We start from the raw sequence: 19,586 nt of genomic DNA on the forward strand, positions 1-19,586 counted from the left end.
GTCCGGAGCCTGTGCTCAACAACGGGAGAGGCCACAGCAGAGTGAGGCCCGCATACCACAAAAAAAACAAACAAACAAACAAAAAAAACAGAAACAGACTCACAGACTTCAAAAACAAACTTACGGTTACCAAAGGAGAAAGGTGGGAGAGGGATAAATTAGGAGTTTGGGATTAACATATATACACTACTATATATAAAATGGGTAATCAACAAGGACCTACTATATAGCACAGGGAACTCTATTCAATATTCTGTAATAAACTATATGGTAAAAGAATCTGAAAAAGAATGGATATATGTATAATTGAATCATTTTGCTGTATACCTGAGACTAACAGAACATTGTAAATCAACTATACACCAATATAAAATAAAAATTAAACAAAAAAGAATATATTTAGTAGTTAAACTCTGTGGAATATTAAGTGTTCTTTTAAAGTCAGAGGGCATGTTCAGGTAACCTACACACTCTGCACTATTAGTTGGAAAAGAGGTCTTAATAACTCTACCTGGTAGAATGCTCAGTAATAAGTGTATTACACCTGATACCCTTAGTGTAAAACACCTGACCAGCTCATGTGACCATGACTTCTACTCCAGGTATGCTGCTTTGTATTTCAGGGGTCCATTCTCTGACCTCAGTCTTAAGTGATTACCTAGGTCTTTCTTCTGAGAGTGATTCTTTGGGGATAGCTCCCTGTGCCCTAGGGTTAGGGAAAAAAAAATAGCTGAGTTGGGCTTTCGCCCTCGATTTAGCTTTAAAAATATTAATTAATTGTCACCCTGTAAAGAATCTAATGTATAATGACATGGGTCTTTTTAATACAAATAGTGGGGCAGTTTCAATATGGCAGGTAGTGTTTCAATATGGCGGCCCAGGGCAGGCCACCCCAAAATGTGCCTCAATGGCATGTTAATTATTGTGAATTAAAGTTGCTTAAGAAAGAGCCAGCAAGAGAGACACTTTGACCCTCCTGTCTCCCTGAAAGCAGGAAAATAATCTCATATGAAAGATGCACTCCCTGCATCTGAAAGGTAGAAGGGACACCCTTAAAAGTGCCAGAGATGGGGAATTCAGAGCTGAAAAGCCTGTAAAAACAAACCTTGTTACTTCTTTAATTTACTTCCCTAAGCCAAAACTCTGTATAGATTCTTCACTAATTAAGTACCCAAAGTCTAAATTTCTTTGTTTTGTCAATTCCTCACAAATGTATTGTTTCTTTGTCTAAAAAGAATAAAAGCTGCCTGCTTTGGTTACTTATTAGGTCCCATTTCTATGAGACCTCTGTGCACATAAATAAAATTGTTTCTTTTTCTCCTGTTAATCTGTCTTGTGTCCATTTTATTATTAGTCCAGCCACAAGAACTCAAGACGGTAGAGGGGGATATTTATTCAACCCTGACAGTTGGTGAGCCAGGCAGGAGCTGGCTGGAACCTGCTTCCCGCCCTGAGGCTACTGCAGATGAGAGATCCTGAGACATCTGATAAAGACCAGCAGAAGGTAAGATTTCTTACCACGTCAGCTTCCTGGATCTCTGTCTGCAAGGCCTGGTGGAAGGGAAAGTGGCGAGAGTTCCTTACTCCCTCTCTAAATTTAGATTAGAAGGAGAAAATATTTTTGAGCTAGTTCCTTGTACTTAGCAACTCTTGGGAATTCTTTTCTTCCCAGAGATGGTCACTGTTTTCCTTCGTCTCTGTCTGCTGTATTGTTTGCCATAAGGAGGAAGAACCATAGAGCAGAATGCAGGCATAGGTCCTATAAGCCTGCTGTTTGAGCCAGCCTCATAGACTGGTGAGTTAATGTTTCTCACCAGACCTGCATCTACTTAAACAAACTTTGCTGTGGATCTTCCATATAAACCCAGATAAAGTTTGTCCTTCCACCTTGCTTTATGTCCTGAGATCTCAGCTTTGTGTCCAGTGAGAATATTCTCTCTGGTCCTGGCCATTTGGAAGGTGCATCTGGTGGCCAGTTGAATAGACTTCGGTTTTGAAACACAAAGTCAGCACTCTGGCCATACCAGCTCTCAGGAGAGTTTGTCTTAATGGGCTGTTGTTGTCTCAACCTTCATTGCCTTACTTTCTTAGACTAACTATGGGAGTGAACTTTCTTGATCATGTGAGGGCTATATACTCTTGTGAGATGCTTCTTTCATCTTTGGTTAAGCCATAAAAAAGGCTTATTGGTTTGAGTCTGTATTTGAAATTAATACAAGATCCTACTCATCAATGGCCAGAAAAAAGGATCCTTTAAGTTGGCTATATTTAAGAGGAAAAAAATTCTGAAAGCTCTCATCATAAATAACTTATATTGATACTTATGGGAGGATCAAATTGAAAGGAAAAAAAAGTATAATGGTGAGCTTTAGGTAATCCCTTATAAAGATGAAAAAACAGAAATTAGACTTAAAAGTAAGATGCAACATAAATTTCCCTTCTAAAAAAAATCGCCCATCTCCTCTATAATTCCCCAGTGCCTCCTACAAATAATCAGCAAGTAAATCAGCTGGAAGCCAATATTCAAGGGCTTAATAGAAACAACTTTCTTTGTCTTGCAAAACTCTACAAAATGAGAAATGCAACTGTAGAAACAAGTCAAGTTCCACTTGCCTTTACCAATTCCCAGACCTTACCTATTCCTCTCAAAATGCTTTCTAGATATTATAAAAGATCAGGATATTGGAGCAAAACTGTCCTGTACTTTAAAAATTATTTTAAAATAATAATTACCCTAAGACTTATAATTATATATATATATATATATATATATGTGTGTGTGTGTGTGTATAAAATAGATAAATATACTCCAGAACTCCTAGGAGAAAACCTAACATTTTCTTTGGCCCTAAAAGCTATAAATCTTATCATGTCTTTGAAATGTAAACACAGCCCACATTGCCTGAGACTGAGCCTGGATTAGCTGAATTGGTAAAACTTGAAACCAAAAAAAAAGGGAAAGAGGCCTTTTAAAACACAAACTGCTAAAAGGATCTCTTGCCCAAACTCTAGTAAATCACATCCCTTCTGCAATTATTTGTCAAGGGCAAATACAGATCTTAAGTCTTCTCCACAAATAATAAAAGATGTTAGCCATCTGAGCAAGTAAACTTAATTTATTTCAACTTTATTTATAAACTAGTGACTTTTGTACTGTACCTGACTCATGACTAAAGTTTTAAAATGAAAACTAAGAGATCTCTGGTTGTGTATATGTCTATATGGGTACATTAAAGATATTTTTCTACCTCTAGATGGTATTGCCAAAATTAATTTGTAGAAGAGCTCCACTTAATTGGCCTAAACAAACAAGCACTTATATTAAAATTCTCAAAAATATAATAAGAACCCAAAATTTTTTCAAGTTCTAGGATAATCTTTGATAAATAAAAGCTAATTTTAGGTTTTTTGGTTTAATTAATACAGGTATGTCTTCAGAGTTACAAGCATTAAATATAATGCAGATAAAAAATTTTGTTCTACCTAGTTTTGCTAGTCAAACAGGCTTATGTTGTCTCTGTTGCAAATTTTACCAGCAAAAAAAAAAACAAAAGAAAACCTTAAGATAACGAATAGCTGCTTTAATGACTCATGAAATTTTCATAAGTAAACAAAGTATGATTGTTAAAAACAAGTGAATTAAATAGATGTAAATCAGATAAGAATTTTTAGCTAAGTCTTTTAACAATAATTGTTTTATGATATGTCTATTTTTCTAAATTCTTTGATAATTTAATTTACAACCTTAGAGTTTTGCTAAGTTAAATTAAATGATGGGAATTCATTGGGTGTCTATATCATTTCCAAATAAGATAAAATACAGGAACATTAATTGCTAAACAAGTTTAAGTTTACCTACTTTTGACGTGTTATGTTTGGGTCTATTAGTAGATATAGCTTGTGCTTTATTGAAATACTGTGCTATGAAGTGGCATATATTTCTAGAAATTATGAAATGTATTTGTTTGCCAAGCCGCAAAATGTTAATACAGTTCACAGTTGTTTACTTCTTTATTTCCACCCGAAATTAAGATTTCAAAGGATTAAGAATTCTAATTAATATATGTAGTTAAAGGTACCAGAAATAAAAAAAGTATTATGTGTTTTGGGCTAAAAAAAGGTAAAGAGGTGCTTTTGTTAAGGAAAAAGAAAGCGATTTTGTCCTAAAGCTGGCTATTTCTAAATGGGAAAGAAAACAAGGGACAAATAAAATGAACATAGAAAATTATAACAGGTCTATGAAAAAAAGAATATTTAGGAATTTTATGTGTGATCAGGACTGGCTAAGACTGAAATGAATTTAATTAAGTAAATGAGTTTTAATATCAAAAGTAAACTGGTATAAAATTAAAATCTGGTATTTATCTCTGTTAAAAGGACAAAGTTTTCTTAGATTATTGGTCTAGTCTTAATAAGAAATTGTAAAAAAAAGTAGTTTTCTTTACCTTTAATCTGTCTAGAAAAACAGATTCTATATTTTGTCTTTATCAGATTTTTTGATCACTCAGAAGACACACACACACAAAAAAATCTAAGTCTTTTCAATATTAAAAGAACTAAGGCTTTTTACAACTATTTAACTTTCTGTATTTGCCAGGGATGTCTTTGTCACTTTGATTAAATGGGCACCTCAGTATTCTTTCACAGTGACCTATGATCCTATTTGACCAAGTGTTTTAAAAACGTTTGATATTTTTGACAAACTGCACAAAAAAACGAATTCTAAATGAAGTCTTATTGAACTGGAAATAATTTTGGGGTTTTTCCAGAGGGCCCCTGGAACACCTCAAAAATGTATTTTCTCTCCTTATAAAAGAGATACTAAATTAATTAGGCTTATTTTGTATGTTAAATACATAGGAAGCATTGTCAAGTAAATGATGATAAACCTTCTTAGGTCATATTGTATGGGTAAATGTTATTAACATAAATGTTCTAGAAAATAACTGAAATTCCTAAGCTTTGGATATGTCTTAGTATAATGTTAGCCATAATTCTAGTTGTTATCTTAAAATGATATGTGTCTCAGAGATAACTAAATTTCTTTATCAGTTCCATTATAATGAATCAGATCTTCAATAATGGACATTTTAAAGTCTTTTATCATCTACACACAGTTACTGTTTTACTCATATGCTTTTACAAAAGCTTTCTGCAAATGTGTTTTATCTTGAGGGGAATTCATGGAAAGGAATCTAACAAGCATTCTAGAATATAAGTTTCTGATGATTTTCAAATCATACCTGGGTAAGAATTTACAGAACGCCTAATGGAGAAACTGATGGCTTCAAAAAATTTCTAACAAAAGATCAAGTGGAGCAAGAATTAATTATGGGACCAAATAAACTGAGGAAGATAATTATAATTTTTTATGATTTATTAAAATTTGAAACATTGCTGATTTTAAAAATTTTTTGTTTTTCCAGATTTAAGGAGACTTTTTTCTCTTTTCTCTTAAGCTGTGACTTAGAACAATTTGGTCCATTATAGGTTTCTAAGCAGCATTGGAACATTTATCTTTTTCTCTCTACTGGATCCCTGCAGAATTCAGAAACTCTCAGTGAGTACTCTTATTTTCTTGGCAATATAGTTATTTGCATAAGTTCAGTAAGAATCTGTTTTTCTTAAAACAAAACACAATTGGAAACATTGATTATATAATATTATCAACGCTTTGACTGGAATGTCATATTGGAGAGAGACATGCATAGACTCAGATATGACCGGACAGCTTTGAGAAACTAAGGTTGACTTTATGTAGCCAACAAAGCCTCTTGGAAAAACAGCCTAGTACCTTACTTTCAGGGTTCCTAGCAGCCTTACCAGGTGAATAAGGAGAGTCATTTCCTGGCAGACCCAGGAAATAGTTTACTTTGAGGACCTTGTGAAGAGAGGAATTCACCCAAATCTATACCTATTGCAGGCAAAGTCTGTTGGTGAAATGTTTGGCTTGGCTTCTTAGCCTTGAGAGGCTATTAAAAATTCAATCTGAGGGACTTCCTTGGTGGTCCAGTGGTTAAGACTTTGCCTTCCAATGCAAGGGGTGTGGGTTTGATCCCTGGTCAGGGAGCTAAGATCCCACATGCCGCACGGTCAAAAACCAAAAACAAAAACAGAAGCAATATTGTAACAAATTCAATAAAGACTTTAAAAATGGTCCACATCAAAAAAATCTTAAAAAAAAAAAATTCAATCTGAGATGCCTCATAAAAAGTCCCAGCAAAGCAGATTTAAAACAGTCTATATGGTCAATCGCTATTCTTGCTGGACTTATGTAAACAACCAGGCCAAGGTTATTGAATCTACTTATTTTGCAAACAAATTAGTCTAATTTCACTATCTTTGGTAAAAACTGGGGGTAATTGTAGAGAGAAAATTATGTTTCAGCAGAAACTATAATACACACTTGGAGACACCAAATTCTAGTTCTGTTCATTGTCTTTGAGGGTTTTGTTATTTACCTGTAAACTAGACTATATCCTGAATTCTTCAAGGTTCCTCCTGTATCAAGCTATTACTCTCCAAACTATCCTTTCCAAATTTGTCCTATTTTTTTTTTATCTGAAATCACTGAAAACTAAAACTGCCCTTTTTTATGAAGCCCTACAAACTGAAGCTAGACAATTTGATATAAACTTCAAAAGCTCATATTTAAACAATCTTTGTGCCTGTTGCTGTATGAGCAACATCAGAAAGTTTACTTGAACACCTGATGACATCATCAGAGACATTTCAAATTGCAAAAGATGCTTTGACCCTGACATCTAGAAATCTTAAGACTGACCCCTGGGCTCAGAAACTGGTTTATAATCTGCTCCAATCATTAACCTCTATTTTTCTTTTGTTTCCATATACATGCCTCTTATTTATTTTTTAAAATTAAGTTATTTATTTATTTATTTTGGAGCTTTTCTCTAGTTGCAGCAAGCGGGGGCTACTCTTCATTGCGGTGCATGGGCTTCTCACTGCAGTGGCTTCTCTTGTTGCGGATCATGGTCTCTAGGCGCACGGGCTTCAGTAGTTGTGGCACGAGGGCTCAGTAGTTGTGGCTCGTGGGCTTCAGAATGCAGGCTCAGTAGTTGTTGCGCATGGGCTCAGTTGCTCTGCAGCATGTGGAATCTTCCCAGACCAGGGCTCGAACCTGTGTCTCCTGCATTGGCAGGCGGATTCTTAACTACTGCGCCAACAGGGAAATTCCGATATGCCTCTTATTAAATGCCTGATTGCTTGCAGCATAGGTCTAACTTTGGGACCCCACCTGCATCACCTGAAATGAGCTTAACTCATCTGACTTACTGTCAAGTCTGAGAGACTGGTGTAGTGGGATGGAACACTCTATTAGCTTGACTTTTTAATATGTGAGATTGCCAAGGAAGTTTTAGAAGAGGGAACTGTTGAGGCCCAGGGCAAGCCACCCCAAAATATGCCTCAATGCCATATTAATTATCTTGAATTAAATTTACTTAAGAAAGAGCCGATGCAAGAGTTACACTTTGACCCTCCTCTGTCTCCCTGAGAGGAGGAAATAAATCTATCATATGAAAGATGCATTCCCTGCTTCTTGAGGTAGAAGGACACTCTTATCACCAGACATAGGGAGTTCAGAGCTGAAAAGCCTGTATAAACAAACCTTGTTACTTCTTTAATTTACTAGCCCAAGCCAAAGCTCTCTTTAGATTCTTTACTAATTAAGCTCCCAGAGCCTAAGTTTCTTTGTCAATTCCTCACAAATTTATTGTTTCTTTGTCTAAAATGTATAAAATCTGCCTGCTTTGGTCACTTATTAGGTCCCATTTCTATGAGAACTCCGTGCACAAGAATGAAAATTTCTTTTTCTCCTGTTAATCTGTCTTGTGTCCATTTTATTTTTAGTCCAGCCACAAGAACTCAAGATGGGTAGAGGGGGAAATTTAATAATAAATGTGTTTTTATGGTTGTTCGATTTGCAGGGACAATAGTCATGATATTAAGGTAATACAAAGTGGACCATGCTGATGGACCAGAAAGGAAATTGGAGAAACCACCTTCAACTGCACACTAGATGAACTTCATTTTTCCCTTTTTCTCTTTTCCTATGTTTCTATGCATGAGATTTTTTAACTCATATTTTCTGAGATGAGTTGTGTAAGTGGGCAGTGACTGATAAAACAACAACAAAATCCTTGTTTTTTGGCTTTTATCCCTTGAGTTAAGCTTATTGCCCAGGTGACCTATGTATTGCTTTATTTGGTTGGAATAAAATCAGCATTGTATTCAGTTACCACTATTCCCTGTTGAATATCCATTCTCACTCAGCAGTCTCATGTGGCTTGTTTCTTCTCAGGCAAATGTGAATTTCACTAAGGAAGTAGAGTCATTTTTGAGAGGGCAAAGTTTATTCTCCTTCCCCATTTCCCTAAATCTTGGATATATAATGTATGTGTAACTGGTACAGTGTTCTGCACAGAGCAAATAATGTGAGACACTGGAGCTGACTTTAGCCAGAGCTGGTAGAGTCCAAGAATCATGCAGGTAAAAATACAAGATTCCACGTCTCTTTTCAATACAATTTTCCTCCAGGGTTAATGCAGGAATTTGCCTTTTCCCTTCTTTTAGAACACTGATTCTCAACCCTGGGTGATTTTCCCCCAGGGGACATTTGCAACTATGTCTGGAAGCATTTTTGGTATCACAACTTGAAGGGTGGGTGCTCCTGACATATAGCGGGTAGAAGCCAGGGATGCTGCCAAAGACATCCAGCTCCCAACAACCAAGAAATTTTCAGTCCAAAATGTCAGTAATGCTGAGGATGAGACATTCTGTCTTAGAGTTTGATGTAACATAAAGAATAGACATAGGGACTTCCCTAGTGGTCCAGTGGCTAAGACTCTGCGCTCCCAACGCAGGGGGCCCGTATTTGATACCTGGTCAGGGAACTAGATCCAGCATGCCACAACTAAGACCTGGCTCAGCCAAATAAATAAATAAAGTATTTTAAAAAAAAAAAAAGAACAGACATAGCATTAACAAAAGTGACCTAAGTTTAATTTAGAAAGATAGTGTTTTCCAGATAGAGGATTTTGAATCAAGTCCTGGATTTAAGTGCATTCTAGGGCCAGGACACTGTGAGACGAGAGGCAAGAGGTGGCTGGGAGAGTGTGTAGTGAAAAGAACATGGCTTTGGGGGATGGGCTAAACATGAATTTGAATTCTGATTCCAACACTTACTTGAGCTTCTGTTTTCTTATCTGGAAAAGGGGGATAATGCTCAACCCATGGAGCTGCTGTGAGGAAACTGCTCAGCACAGCACTCGGCACATGGAAACCACTGAAACAGTAGCTACTGTTACTTAAGTACCCCTCTTAGGGAGGAAGAAACTAAGGCCTGCAGAGGCAAACCAACTTGCCCAAGGTTATAGAATACATGCAAAACAGTCTGAACTAGAAGCCTGGTCTCCAAATTTCCAGACCTCTGTTCTAAAATGGAATAGAGGCAATGAAGTGGGAAGTTGTATAACATAAATGTGCCACAATTACATTATGTCCTGTAGTTATTTTTGGCTTAAAAGTTTTATAAAAGTGGTATATGATTTTCAGAAAGTTAAAAAAACTACACAGAGGGCTTCCCTAATGGTGCAGTGGTTAAGAATCTGCCTGTCAATGCAGGGGACATGGGTTTGAGCCCTGGTCTGGGAAGATTCCACATGCCATGGAGCAACTAAGCCCGTGAGCCACAACTACTGAGGCTGCATGCCACAACTACTGAAGCTCACGCCCCTAGAGCCCGAGCTCCACAACAAGAGAAGCCATCGCAACGAGAAGCCCATGCACCGTAACGAAGAGTAGCCCCCACTCGCTGCAACTAGAGAAAGCCTGCACGCAGCAACAAAGACCCAAAGCAGCCAAAAATAAATAAATAAATAAAGACAAGGGAAGATAAAAAGAGACTAAAGAGACAAAAAAACAACATGCAATACATGATCCTGGACTAGATTTCTGAACCAGAAAAAAAAAAAATGCCATTAAGGACATGATCAGCACAACTGGCAAAAACCTGAATAAGATCGCAAAGCTAACAGTGTTGTACCAAAGTTAAATGTCCTGATTTGGATAATTATACTACAATTGTGTAAGTGAACGTCCTGGTTCTTAGGAAATATACACTGAAGTATTTAGGAGTAAAGGGGCATGAATGCCTGAAACTTACTCTCAAGCGGTCCAGAAAAAAATAAAACGTATATATAGATAATAGAATCCTAAAGTAAATGAGGCAAAGGTAACAACTGGTGATTCTGGGTGCAGAGTATAGGAGAGTTATTTGCAACTTTTCTATAAATTAGAAATGATTTCAATGTAAAAGGTTAAAAAAAAAAGGTATCAACTACTCTTTTTCCCTTTATACTGAATAGCACCAGACTAGTATGCTTTTATGGTTTTCCGTTTTTACTGTTTCTTCTTGATGTCAATGAACTCTAGCTGCCTCTAGGTTTCATGTCTATTTTACAGAGAATTGTCAGGAGAGAAGGCAAGGCAGGGCTGAAGGCTTGCACTACACAGTAAATAGCATGGGGTTTGCAACAGCTGAATTGATCTTCAGAGCAGCTTTGTACTGTGCTTTAGGATTAGCAGCAGTCAATAACTTTAAATCTCATGAAAAATACTATGAATACATTTTGCTTGTGCAATACCATTTCCATCATCTCTGGATCTTCAAAATCATAAATAATATGCTCTGAAATATCTCTGTCAGACACAAAATCTAACGCTCTTAAAAAGTTAATGATGAAAATGTCTGGGTTAACATATGGTAGGGTTGCCACAATGTGCTGACCAATAGCACTCTTTCTGCACCCTAGGAAAAAAATCATTAGAATATGAGGACACAGAGATTGCAGCCATATATAAACTTCATAAGAACCATTTTATATACATGTTCATTATATGTATTTCAAAAGAAGCATGCCTCTCATATTTTAAGGAACGTCCTATGGCTGCTTTTCAAACCAATGGAACAGGTTTACTCATTTGATGGACAGACTGGTCATTTGGACCTGAGAGAACTTGCATTATCTACTCTCTCTGTCTGCCAAGATCCTCTAGAATTCCCCAAGACTGTATTTGGAAATGACCTTTGGCTGCAAAACACAGACCCCCAAGTCCTTCCCCCTAACCAAAAAAATGGAAAACTTTGGAAGAAAGAAATAAATGAGGGCAAAATAAGAGAGAATATGGATAGACAAATGTGGGAAAAGCTAAGCACAAAATGAAAAATAAATATTAACTCTTAGTTGGTCTGTGAGGTATCTCCACTACAAACAATGTTTCAAAATTAACAGCCTCTCTCATATAAGCGTCTCTTTTCTAATTTTTCCCCCTTTAATTGCCACACAGACAGAAATGAAATAAAAGTTACTGGCTTACACTGCATTACACAACACCTGGTTTCTCAGTTTTAATCAAATTTCTTTCCTTCAATATCAAATTCTATCTTCTCTTGGCCTCATAACCCTACATTATCATGGTCTATCTAATAAAAGTTTCTGTTGTCTTCCTCCTCCTACTTCAGGCCTCCTTCCTTAGAAACCTTATCCCATCTCACGGATAGTGTATCCTTTTTGTAATTTTTTGAACTATTTTAATGTGCACATATGCCTTATTCAAAAAACTTTAATAAAAAATGTTCATGAAATTAAATAAGAGTTGATTACAACAAATTCCCAATATAGTTGTAAATATTAAATCAAGCAAACTGAGTAACATAATTGGCACATAGCAAATATTCAAGAAATGCTAGCTGTTATTATATTACATTATTATAAGCAACATGCCTAGGGTAGGCAGCTACTAAGATAGTGCCCTTTGATCCCTGCCTACTATTACTGCCTTGTATAATCCCCTCCCTTGAGTATGGACTAGATGTGCTGACTTGCATCTAATAAATAGAACTTGGCAAAAATGAGAGGATGTTGCTTCCAAGATTAAGGTATAAAAAGATGGTGATTTCCAGGAATTCGCTGGTAATCCAGTGGTTAGGACTCGGCACTTTCACTGCCAGAGCCTGGGTTCAATCCTTGGTTGGGGAACTAAGATCCTGCAAGCCTCGAGGCGCAGCCAAAAAAAAAAAAAAAAAAAAAAAAAGGTGACTTCCATCCTGCCCTTACGCTCTACAAATTTTCTTAATTACTCTCTCTGCCAAAGTGAGCTGCCATGTTATCAGTTGCTGTATGGAGGGGAGCCAAGCGGCAAGGAACTGATTCCTGCCAACAACCATGCAAACGAGCCTTAAGATGATGACTGCAGCCCAAATAACTTGACTGAAGCCTTGTGAGAGATGCTTAGCTAAAGGACCCAACTAAGCCACATCCAGAAACTGTGAGATGATAAATGTTGCTACTGGAGTGATTTATTACACAGTAGTAAGTAAATAATAAAATGCCTAGCATATAACGCTGATAATATGCTCCAGAAAAACTTTTTGACTAAACATGCAGTCTGGTAACTCACAAAACTAGACAAACAGGAATAAACCCAAACAATACCATGTAATAGTCCATACCTGTCCTCCTCTTGCCAGTATGCTAACCCAGATAGTGGGTCAAAAGAATTCTCCAGACATGATCTACACTCTCCTGTGTAGGCATAATTAGAATCCTTTTTGGCAAACACAAAGGTTGTGTTTGTTGCCATTTTCTCTTGAGCAATCAGAACCTATATGGACAATAAAAGTTACAGCCATAAAACCCACAAGGTCCTTGAAGTAGAAAGAAGAGTGAAATCTGCATCTTAATTTAATCTCATCATACAGGCTCACTGAAACATCAATTCTTGAACTTTACAAACTCCATTTTGCAAAAACGCTCCATAGAAACATACAAGTTCAAACAACTGACCAAATTTCTAGTGCGTATTATATACAGCTAAATAAAACTTTGGTTTATATAAATTCAGCTGTCACCCCCCTAAATAATTCAACTACCACTTTCAGATTATTCTGTAGAAAAGCTTACTTTTTAATTTCAACTTTCATAATTTAAATCTTAATGATAATTGTGTAATTAAAAAAAAATAATGCTACTAGGGCGTTCCTGGTGGTGCAGTGGTTAAGAATCCACCTGCCAATGCAGGGGACATGGGATCGAGCCCTGGCCTGGGAAGATCCCACATGCTGTGGAGCAACTAAGCCCGTGCGCCACAGCTACTAACCCTGCGCTCTAGAGCCCACGAGCCACAACTACTGAGCCCACATGCCGCATCTACTGAAGCCTGCGTGCTTCAGAGCCCATGCTCCGCAACAAGAGAAGCTGCTGCAATGAGAAGCCCGCGCACCACAACGAAGAGTAGCCCCCGCTCACCGCAACTAGAGAAAGCCTGTGCACAGCAACAAAGACCCAACACAGCCAAAAATAATAAACAAATAAAAATAAAATAAATTTATAAAAATAAAATAAAATAATGCTACTATACCTTTTCTGATCCATTAATAATAAAGTAGCCATCAGGATCCAAGAGGCATCCATTTAACTCACAAAGATCATGATCTGCTAAGCCATTTAGTAGACAGTAAATTGAATGCAACATAACTGGAACTTGACCAATAAAAGTTTTCTGATGCTGCATCTGAAGTTGTTCTTTACCTTCTTTAATGACTTTCTGTTATAAAGTGGAGCAGAAAAAAAAGCAGATCACAAGTTAATAGTAAGGTAATTGTTAAAACTCTCAACTGGTTAAAATTGCATTTTCTAAACTGTATTTCAATATCAGCTGCTGGAATAACTCTTTCTTACGTGAGATTTCTTAATCTGGCTTCACGTGGCAACACTGGTGAAGCAGCACCATCTCTTATGGGCTTGGAGAGGTAAAGTTGTTCAAACTTCAGCAAATATCTTGGCTAAAATGAAACCAAAAACATGAAGAGGGTAAATAATTTTTTTCCATAAAAGTTTTGATGATTCCATTTAAACCACCATTAACATTTTGAGTAGAAGAAACTCTATAAACCGACCAAATCAATCCACTTTAATATGGGTACTCTCCAAAGTCAACAGCCATATTCCATAGACATTAAGTTTTATAATTCATCACTTTCTTAAGGTGTAAGACAAAAAAATAGTTAATATATCGCAAGTAAGTAAAGACTATACACGTATAATATGCTCTGAATTTATATGAAACAATTTAAATGGATTTGCACTAATGATCTACACAGCTGTTTCATGTGCCCTCTCCTTCATTCAGGTCAGAAGTACAGTTACCAGAAAAAAAAGAAAAGATAAATTTGGACAATTAGAACTATACTCTAATCTCATCAACAGAACATAGAAAAAGTAAACCTAACTCTTCAATTAAACATACAGAAAATCCTAATTACTACTCTACATAAAGGACTGAATACTTCTAGCCCTGGCTGACTATAGCTCAGCCCTTAGCAGAAAAAAAAAAAGTTTTCAATAACATATCTATTTGCTGCCCAATAAAACAAGACCCATGAAAATTTTCCAATTATAAATGGATAGTGTATTTCTCTCTAGATCAATTCTCAGAGGAGGAGAAGATGGGAGTAAGCAGACCATTAAAGGTAAATTGTTGACACCTAAGCTTCCCAAACTGGAGTAGGAAAAAAGCATAGAGAACTGGTGGTGATAATGAGTCAAAGGGAAGCCAGCCATCCAGCTACTTGTTTCTACTATCACCCTAGTCTAGGACATTATTATCTGAAACCCAAGCTATACCAAGATTTTAATCTGACTCCAGCCTCTCTCCATGCCAAGTAAACATGATCTCCAAAGTAACCTTTCTAAAATAATGCTTCATGCACATTCTTTGACAATCTTTCCACAATTCCCCTTGACATCCAATGACATCCAAAGGCTGTGACAATCTGGTTTCATCTTATCTTCCACTAATACCTATCAAAAACAAATCAAACCAAAAATCATATACTGACTGTTATGGTCCCTAAAATCTATCCCCAAGCCAAATATTGATATACCAAGTACTTTTTTGCTGAAATGATTAAGTATCTTTTCTCTACTAAGACAAGTCCTAACCTGCCCTTCAGAGTTAAAGTCCCTCCCATCTCTTCCTCTAGGCTCTGATATACCAGCTTGAGAGATCTCTTCCTCCATAAGCACTTATGACACTGGCACTTTGAAAATGCTACATTATAATATTGTTGTCTCTCTTGTTTTGCAAAGACCATGAAGAGAAAATGCTCTAAGTATAAAAAAGGCATTTTATGCCCATTTTCCAACACAGTGCCAGAAGTGCCAATTATTTTTGTTCTTAACAGCAAAAGTCTGTGCAGCACCTCCAGCCAGAATGAGAATAATACATCAACCCTTACAAGATAAGCTACAGAAAAGAGGGACTGAACTGGCTGGAAGTAATATTCTCTATTTCTGTCTAATTCTATTTCTGGGGCTCTCCCTACTTCCCCTTGTTTTTCAGTTTTCCCTGTCCCTCAAGGCCAAGGCCCATCATGCTGCCTCTCTACTCAAAAACTAGGGTCAGTCATTATCATTCATGTAAAACTAGATTCTAAAATTATAGCCTTGGGACTTCCCGTTGGTGCAGTGGTTAAGAATCTGCCTGCCAACGCAGGGGACATGGGTTTGATCCCTGGTCTGGGAAGATCCCACATGCTGTGGAGCAACTAAGCCCATGTGCCACAACTACTGAGCCTGTGCTCTAGAGCCTGTGAGCCACAACTACTGAGCCCACGTGCCACAACTACAGAAGCCTGCATGCCTAGAGCCTGTGCTCTGCAGCAAGAGAAGCCACCTGACTGAGAAGCCCGTGCACCATAACGAAGAGTAGCCCCTGCTGACTGCAACTAGAGAAAGCCCCCGCACAGCAACAAAGACCCAATGCAGCCAAAAATAAATAAATAAATAAATTTATATTAAAAATAAGTTAATTAAATAAAATTATAGCCTTGCTATGATTTTAACAATGCTAAAAAATATATATATGTGAAAACAAAGACTACAATGAATTTAGAAAAATTAAAACAGCTAATATGATTGATGGTTTTCCTTTATTATATCTTCTATTGTTATGATAATGTATTTCATGCAACAAATAATCAAGGGAAAAAGTCCTTCACATGCTTTTTCTTTTATGATTCCTTACACTGTGAAAGAAAAAAGTGAGGTTTTTCTGAAGCAACATACCTATTTCTGGCTTGCTTCTCTTAGTAGTCTATCATATCTCTGAGTTCTGTCTTACTGGCTAGTAAATACTTACTATCTGAATAAGGATTAGGGTTTTACATTACTTGCAAAAATGCATCTCTCCATTAGTAAGAATAAATCAGGAGGTGATTGATGATGCTAGAAGAACACTACTAAAAACACCTACAGACCCTCTTCTTTTTTTTTCTAACTGTTAGGCCAGGTGAGTTAAGGACTGAAATTTCAAGTCAATACTCTTATTTATGTTACTTTATTAGAATAACCATTTTACTGGTTCTTCAACTTCTCTACTAGCATGCTGTTTCCGCTTATAGGTCTACAGGTGGAGCATCTTCCACAATTCTTTGAACAGACATCTGAATAAACTCATCAAAAGCATCCAGCTGTTGTCTGACCAAGCGTTTCTTGTCAAAATGGGAACTGGAAAAATAGTTGAGCTCATAATCAGTTACAAATCAGTGATGTTTTCTAGCATATTTCCCCATTTCCATTATTATTAAATTCAATAAATACTAATCATTAAATACCAACCACTGTACAAATCATTACAAAAAATACTATGTGGTATCCAAAAAAGGAATAAGTCTAAGAACGCTTTCTCTGTAGAACTTAGTTAAATTTGGGGGAAAGAGACATATTGGTAAAATAATTCCAATAGAACTTAAGAACTATAAGAAAGCCCTAATTTACAAATGTCCTTTATATATCAATTTCATCCAATATGTTTGAAACATTTCTTGAAAAAAGTGTCAGGAGATAAAACTATAGAAAATGCACAAAGATAAAAATAAGTATGACAACATGAATGGACCTTTAGATAATTATGCTAAGTCAGATGGAGGACAAATACCATATGATTTCACTCATATGTGGAATCTAAAAAAAAAAACCGCAAAACCCAAACCAACCAACAAACAAAAAAGAACAGAAAAACAAACTCACAGATATGGGAAACAGATTAATGGTTACCAGAGGGGAAGGGAGTTGAGGGGTAGCTGAAATGGGTGAAGGGAGTCAACTGTACAATGATGGATGGTAACTAGACTACGGTGGTGATCACTCTGTTGTATATACAGATGTTGAACTATAATGCTGTATTCCTGAAACTTATATAATTTTTAAAAAGGATTAAAAAAAGATAAAATAAGAACTCTAGGTGGGGTCTGCAGGGAGGAGATCGGCCGGGGTTGGTCAGGGTGCGCGCGGCCGGCGGCGCCTGCACGACCCAGTCCCGGGCGGTTTGGGGCTCCGGGGCCCCGCGCCCACCGACTGCGCAACGTGACCCGGGCAGCCACCTCAGACGCCACTTGTGGAATTCTTTCCCCAGGCAGCTGTAACTTTAAACCGGCCTGAGAGAGGCCTATTTTTAGTCAGAAACCAGCCACTGTAGAATGGCTGTGGAGGGCACTGAGATGGAGGGCCAGCCCGCCACTTGAAGATTCCTCACCAAGTGGCCGGGAAGGACTGGCTTGACCTAGGAATCTTTCTTTGAGATTTCAAGGTTCTGTCGTCCCCTTCCAGGGCTGGTCGTACTGGTTGCTGAGGGGCTTTTGACAGAGGGTGCTGCCCGAGCCTGGGGAGCTGTACATGAATGAACCGCATCGCCTGGCCTCAGAGCGCTGACTTTGAGGCCACCACGCATGAGCTCGGGCCACCCTCCTGCAGAAGTCACTCCAGGAGCTCCTTAGGGACCGGCTTGTGGTGGTGAGGAGCCAGGAGATGCATGTAGCTGCCAAGTACCGCCAGGCCTCCCTGTACGTGGGTGACCTCCACGCGGACGTCACCGAGGACCTGCTGTTCAAGAAGTTCAGCGCTGTGGGGCCCGTGCTGTCCATCCGCATCTGCAGGGACCTGATCACCCGCTGCTCTCTGGGCTATGCCTATGTGAACTTTCTGCAGCTGGCAGATGCCCAGAAGGCCCTGGACACCATGAACTTTGACCCGATAAAGGGCAAATCCATCTGTCTCATGTGGTCTCAGCATGACGCCTACTTGAGGAAATACGGAATTGGGAACGTGTTCATCAAGAATCTGGACAGGGCTTCCCTGGTGGCGCAGTGGTTGAGAGTCCACCTGCCGATGCAGGGGACGCGGGTTCGTGCCCCGGTCCGGGAGGATCCCATATGCCGCGAAGCTGCTGGGCCCGTGAGCCACGGCCGCTGAGCCTGCGCGTCTGGAGCCTGTGCTCCCCGGCGGGAGAGGCCACAGCAGTGAGAGGCCCGCATACCGCAAAAAAAAAGAATCTGGACAAATCCATTGATAACAAAACCCTTTATGAACACTTTTCATCTTTTGGGAAGATCCTGTCCTCCAAGGAGATGAGTGATGATCACGGCTCCAGGGGCTATGCGTTCGTGCACTTTCAGAACCAGATTACCGCCGACAGGGCCATCCAGGAGATGATTGGGGCACTGCTTAAGGACTGTAGGCTGTTTGTTGGCAGATTCAAAAGCCGCAAAGATCGGGAAGCTGAGCTCCAAAACAAAGCCAGTGAGTTCACCAATGTTTACATCAAAAACTTCGAAAAAAAAAAAAAAAAAAAAACTTCGGAGATGATGTGGATGATGAGAGACTGAGGGAAGTTTTCAGCAAATATGGAAAAATCCTGAGTGTTAAGGTGATGACAGATTCCAGTGGGAAATCCAAAGGCTTTGGCTTTGGGAGTTTTGATAGCCATGAGGCTGCCAAAAAGGCTGCTGAAGAAATCAATAGAAAGGACATAAATGGACAACTGCTTTTTGTAGGCCGGGCACAAAAGAAAGCAGAGCGACAGGCTGAGTTAAAGCAAATGTTTGAGCAGCTGAAACAGGAAAGATTTCGGCGGTGCCGGGGGGCAAAGCTCTATATTAAGAACCTGGATGAGACCATTGATGATGAAAAGCTACGGAGGGAATTTCCTTCATTTGGATCAATTAGCAGAGTTAAGGTAATGCAGGAAGAAGGGCGAAGCAAAGGGTTTGGCCTGATCTGCTTCTCCTCTCCTGAGAAGGCCACTAAAGCAATGACTGAGATGAATGGCCGCATCTTGGGCTCCAAGCTGCTCAACATCGCCCTGGCCCAGAGGCCGTAGGAGAGGAAAATTAATGTACCAGCCAGTGCTTGTAGCAGCTTGGGGGACGTTAGTGATCTCTGCCTGAATCGTCCCCAGTAAATTTCAAATCCCAGCTTATGGCTGCTAAGTTTAGTAAACATTATTATCAAAGGTTTTGTATACAAAGCTATTTATTTTTCTTTGGAGGAAAAATAAGTGAATCTTAGAACCTCGGTTCTTTTTATAGAGGCACACCATCTAATTATAATATGGTATATTTTTCTGATTTTAATGTAGTGCTCATAGCAATAAGTATAATTATATATATATTTTTTTTTTTTCTTTTTTTTTTTTTTTTTTTTTTTTTTTTTTTTCGGTATGCG

The 19,586-nt window shown here is 38.2% G+C and overlaps 2 protein-coding genes across 2 annotated transcripts in view; one reads left to right on the top strand and one right to left on the bottom strand.

Annotated features, from left to right (window-relative positions):
• Positions 1-19,586, bottom strand: part of LOC114486568 (DNA-directed RNA polymerase II subunit RPB2-like) — a 104,279-nt gene that overhangs the window by 61,342 nt on the left and 23,351 nt on the right. The window contains exons 3-5 of the mRNA XM_055085954.1: positions 13,764-13,867; positions 13,444-13,629; positions 12,536-12,687 (exon numbers count right to left, since the gene is read on the bottom strand). Coding sequence (XP_054941929.1) covers positions 12,536-12,687; positions 13,444-13,596 — 305 coding nt within the window. The 5' untranslated portion in view covers positions 13,597-13,629; positions 13,764-13,867. The remainder of the gene's footprint in view (positions 1-12,535; positions 12,688-13,443; positions 13,630-13,763; positions 13,868-19,586) is intronic.
• Positions 17,892-19,451, top strand: LOC102976014 (polyadenylate-binding protein 4-like). Its single transcript, XM_024131997.3, is given in 3 exon segments — positions 17,892-18,221; positions 18,413-18,685; positions 18,688-19,451. Coding segments are annotated over 3 exon segments (1,158 nt in total). The 3' UTR covers positions 19,243-19,451.

This window comes from Physeter macrocephalus, chromosome 7 (genome assembly GCF_002837175.3).
Source record: "Physeter macrocephalus isolate SW-GA chromosome 7, ASM283717v5, whole genome shotgun sequence".
NCBI classification, from domain to species: domain Eukaryota; kingdom Metazoa; phylum Chordata; class Mammalia; order Artiodactyla; family Physeteridae; genus Physeter; species Physeter macrocephalus.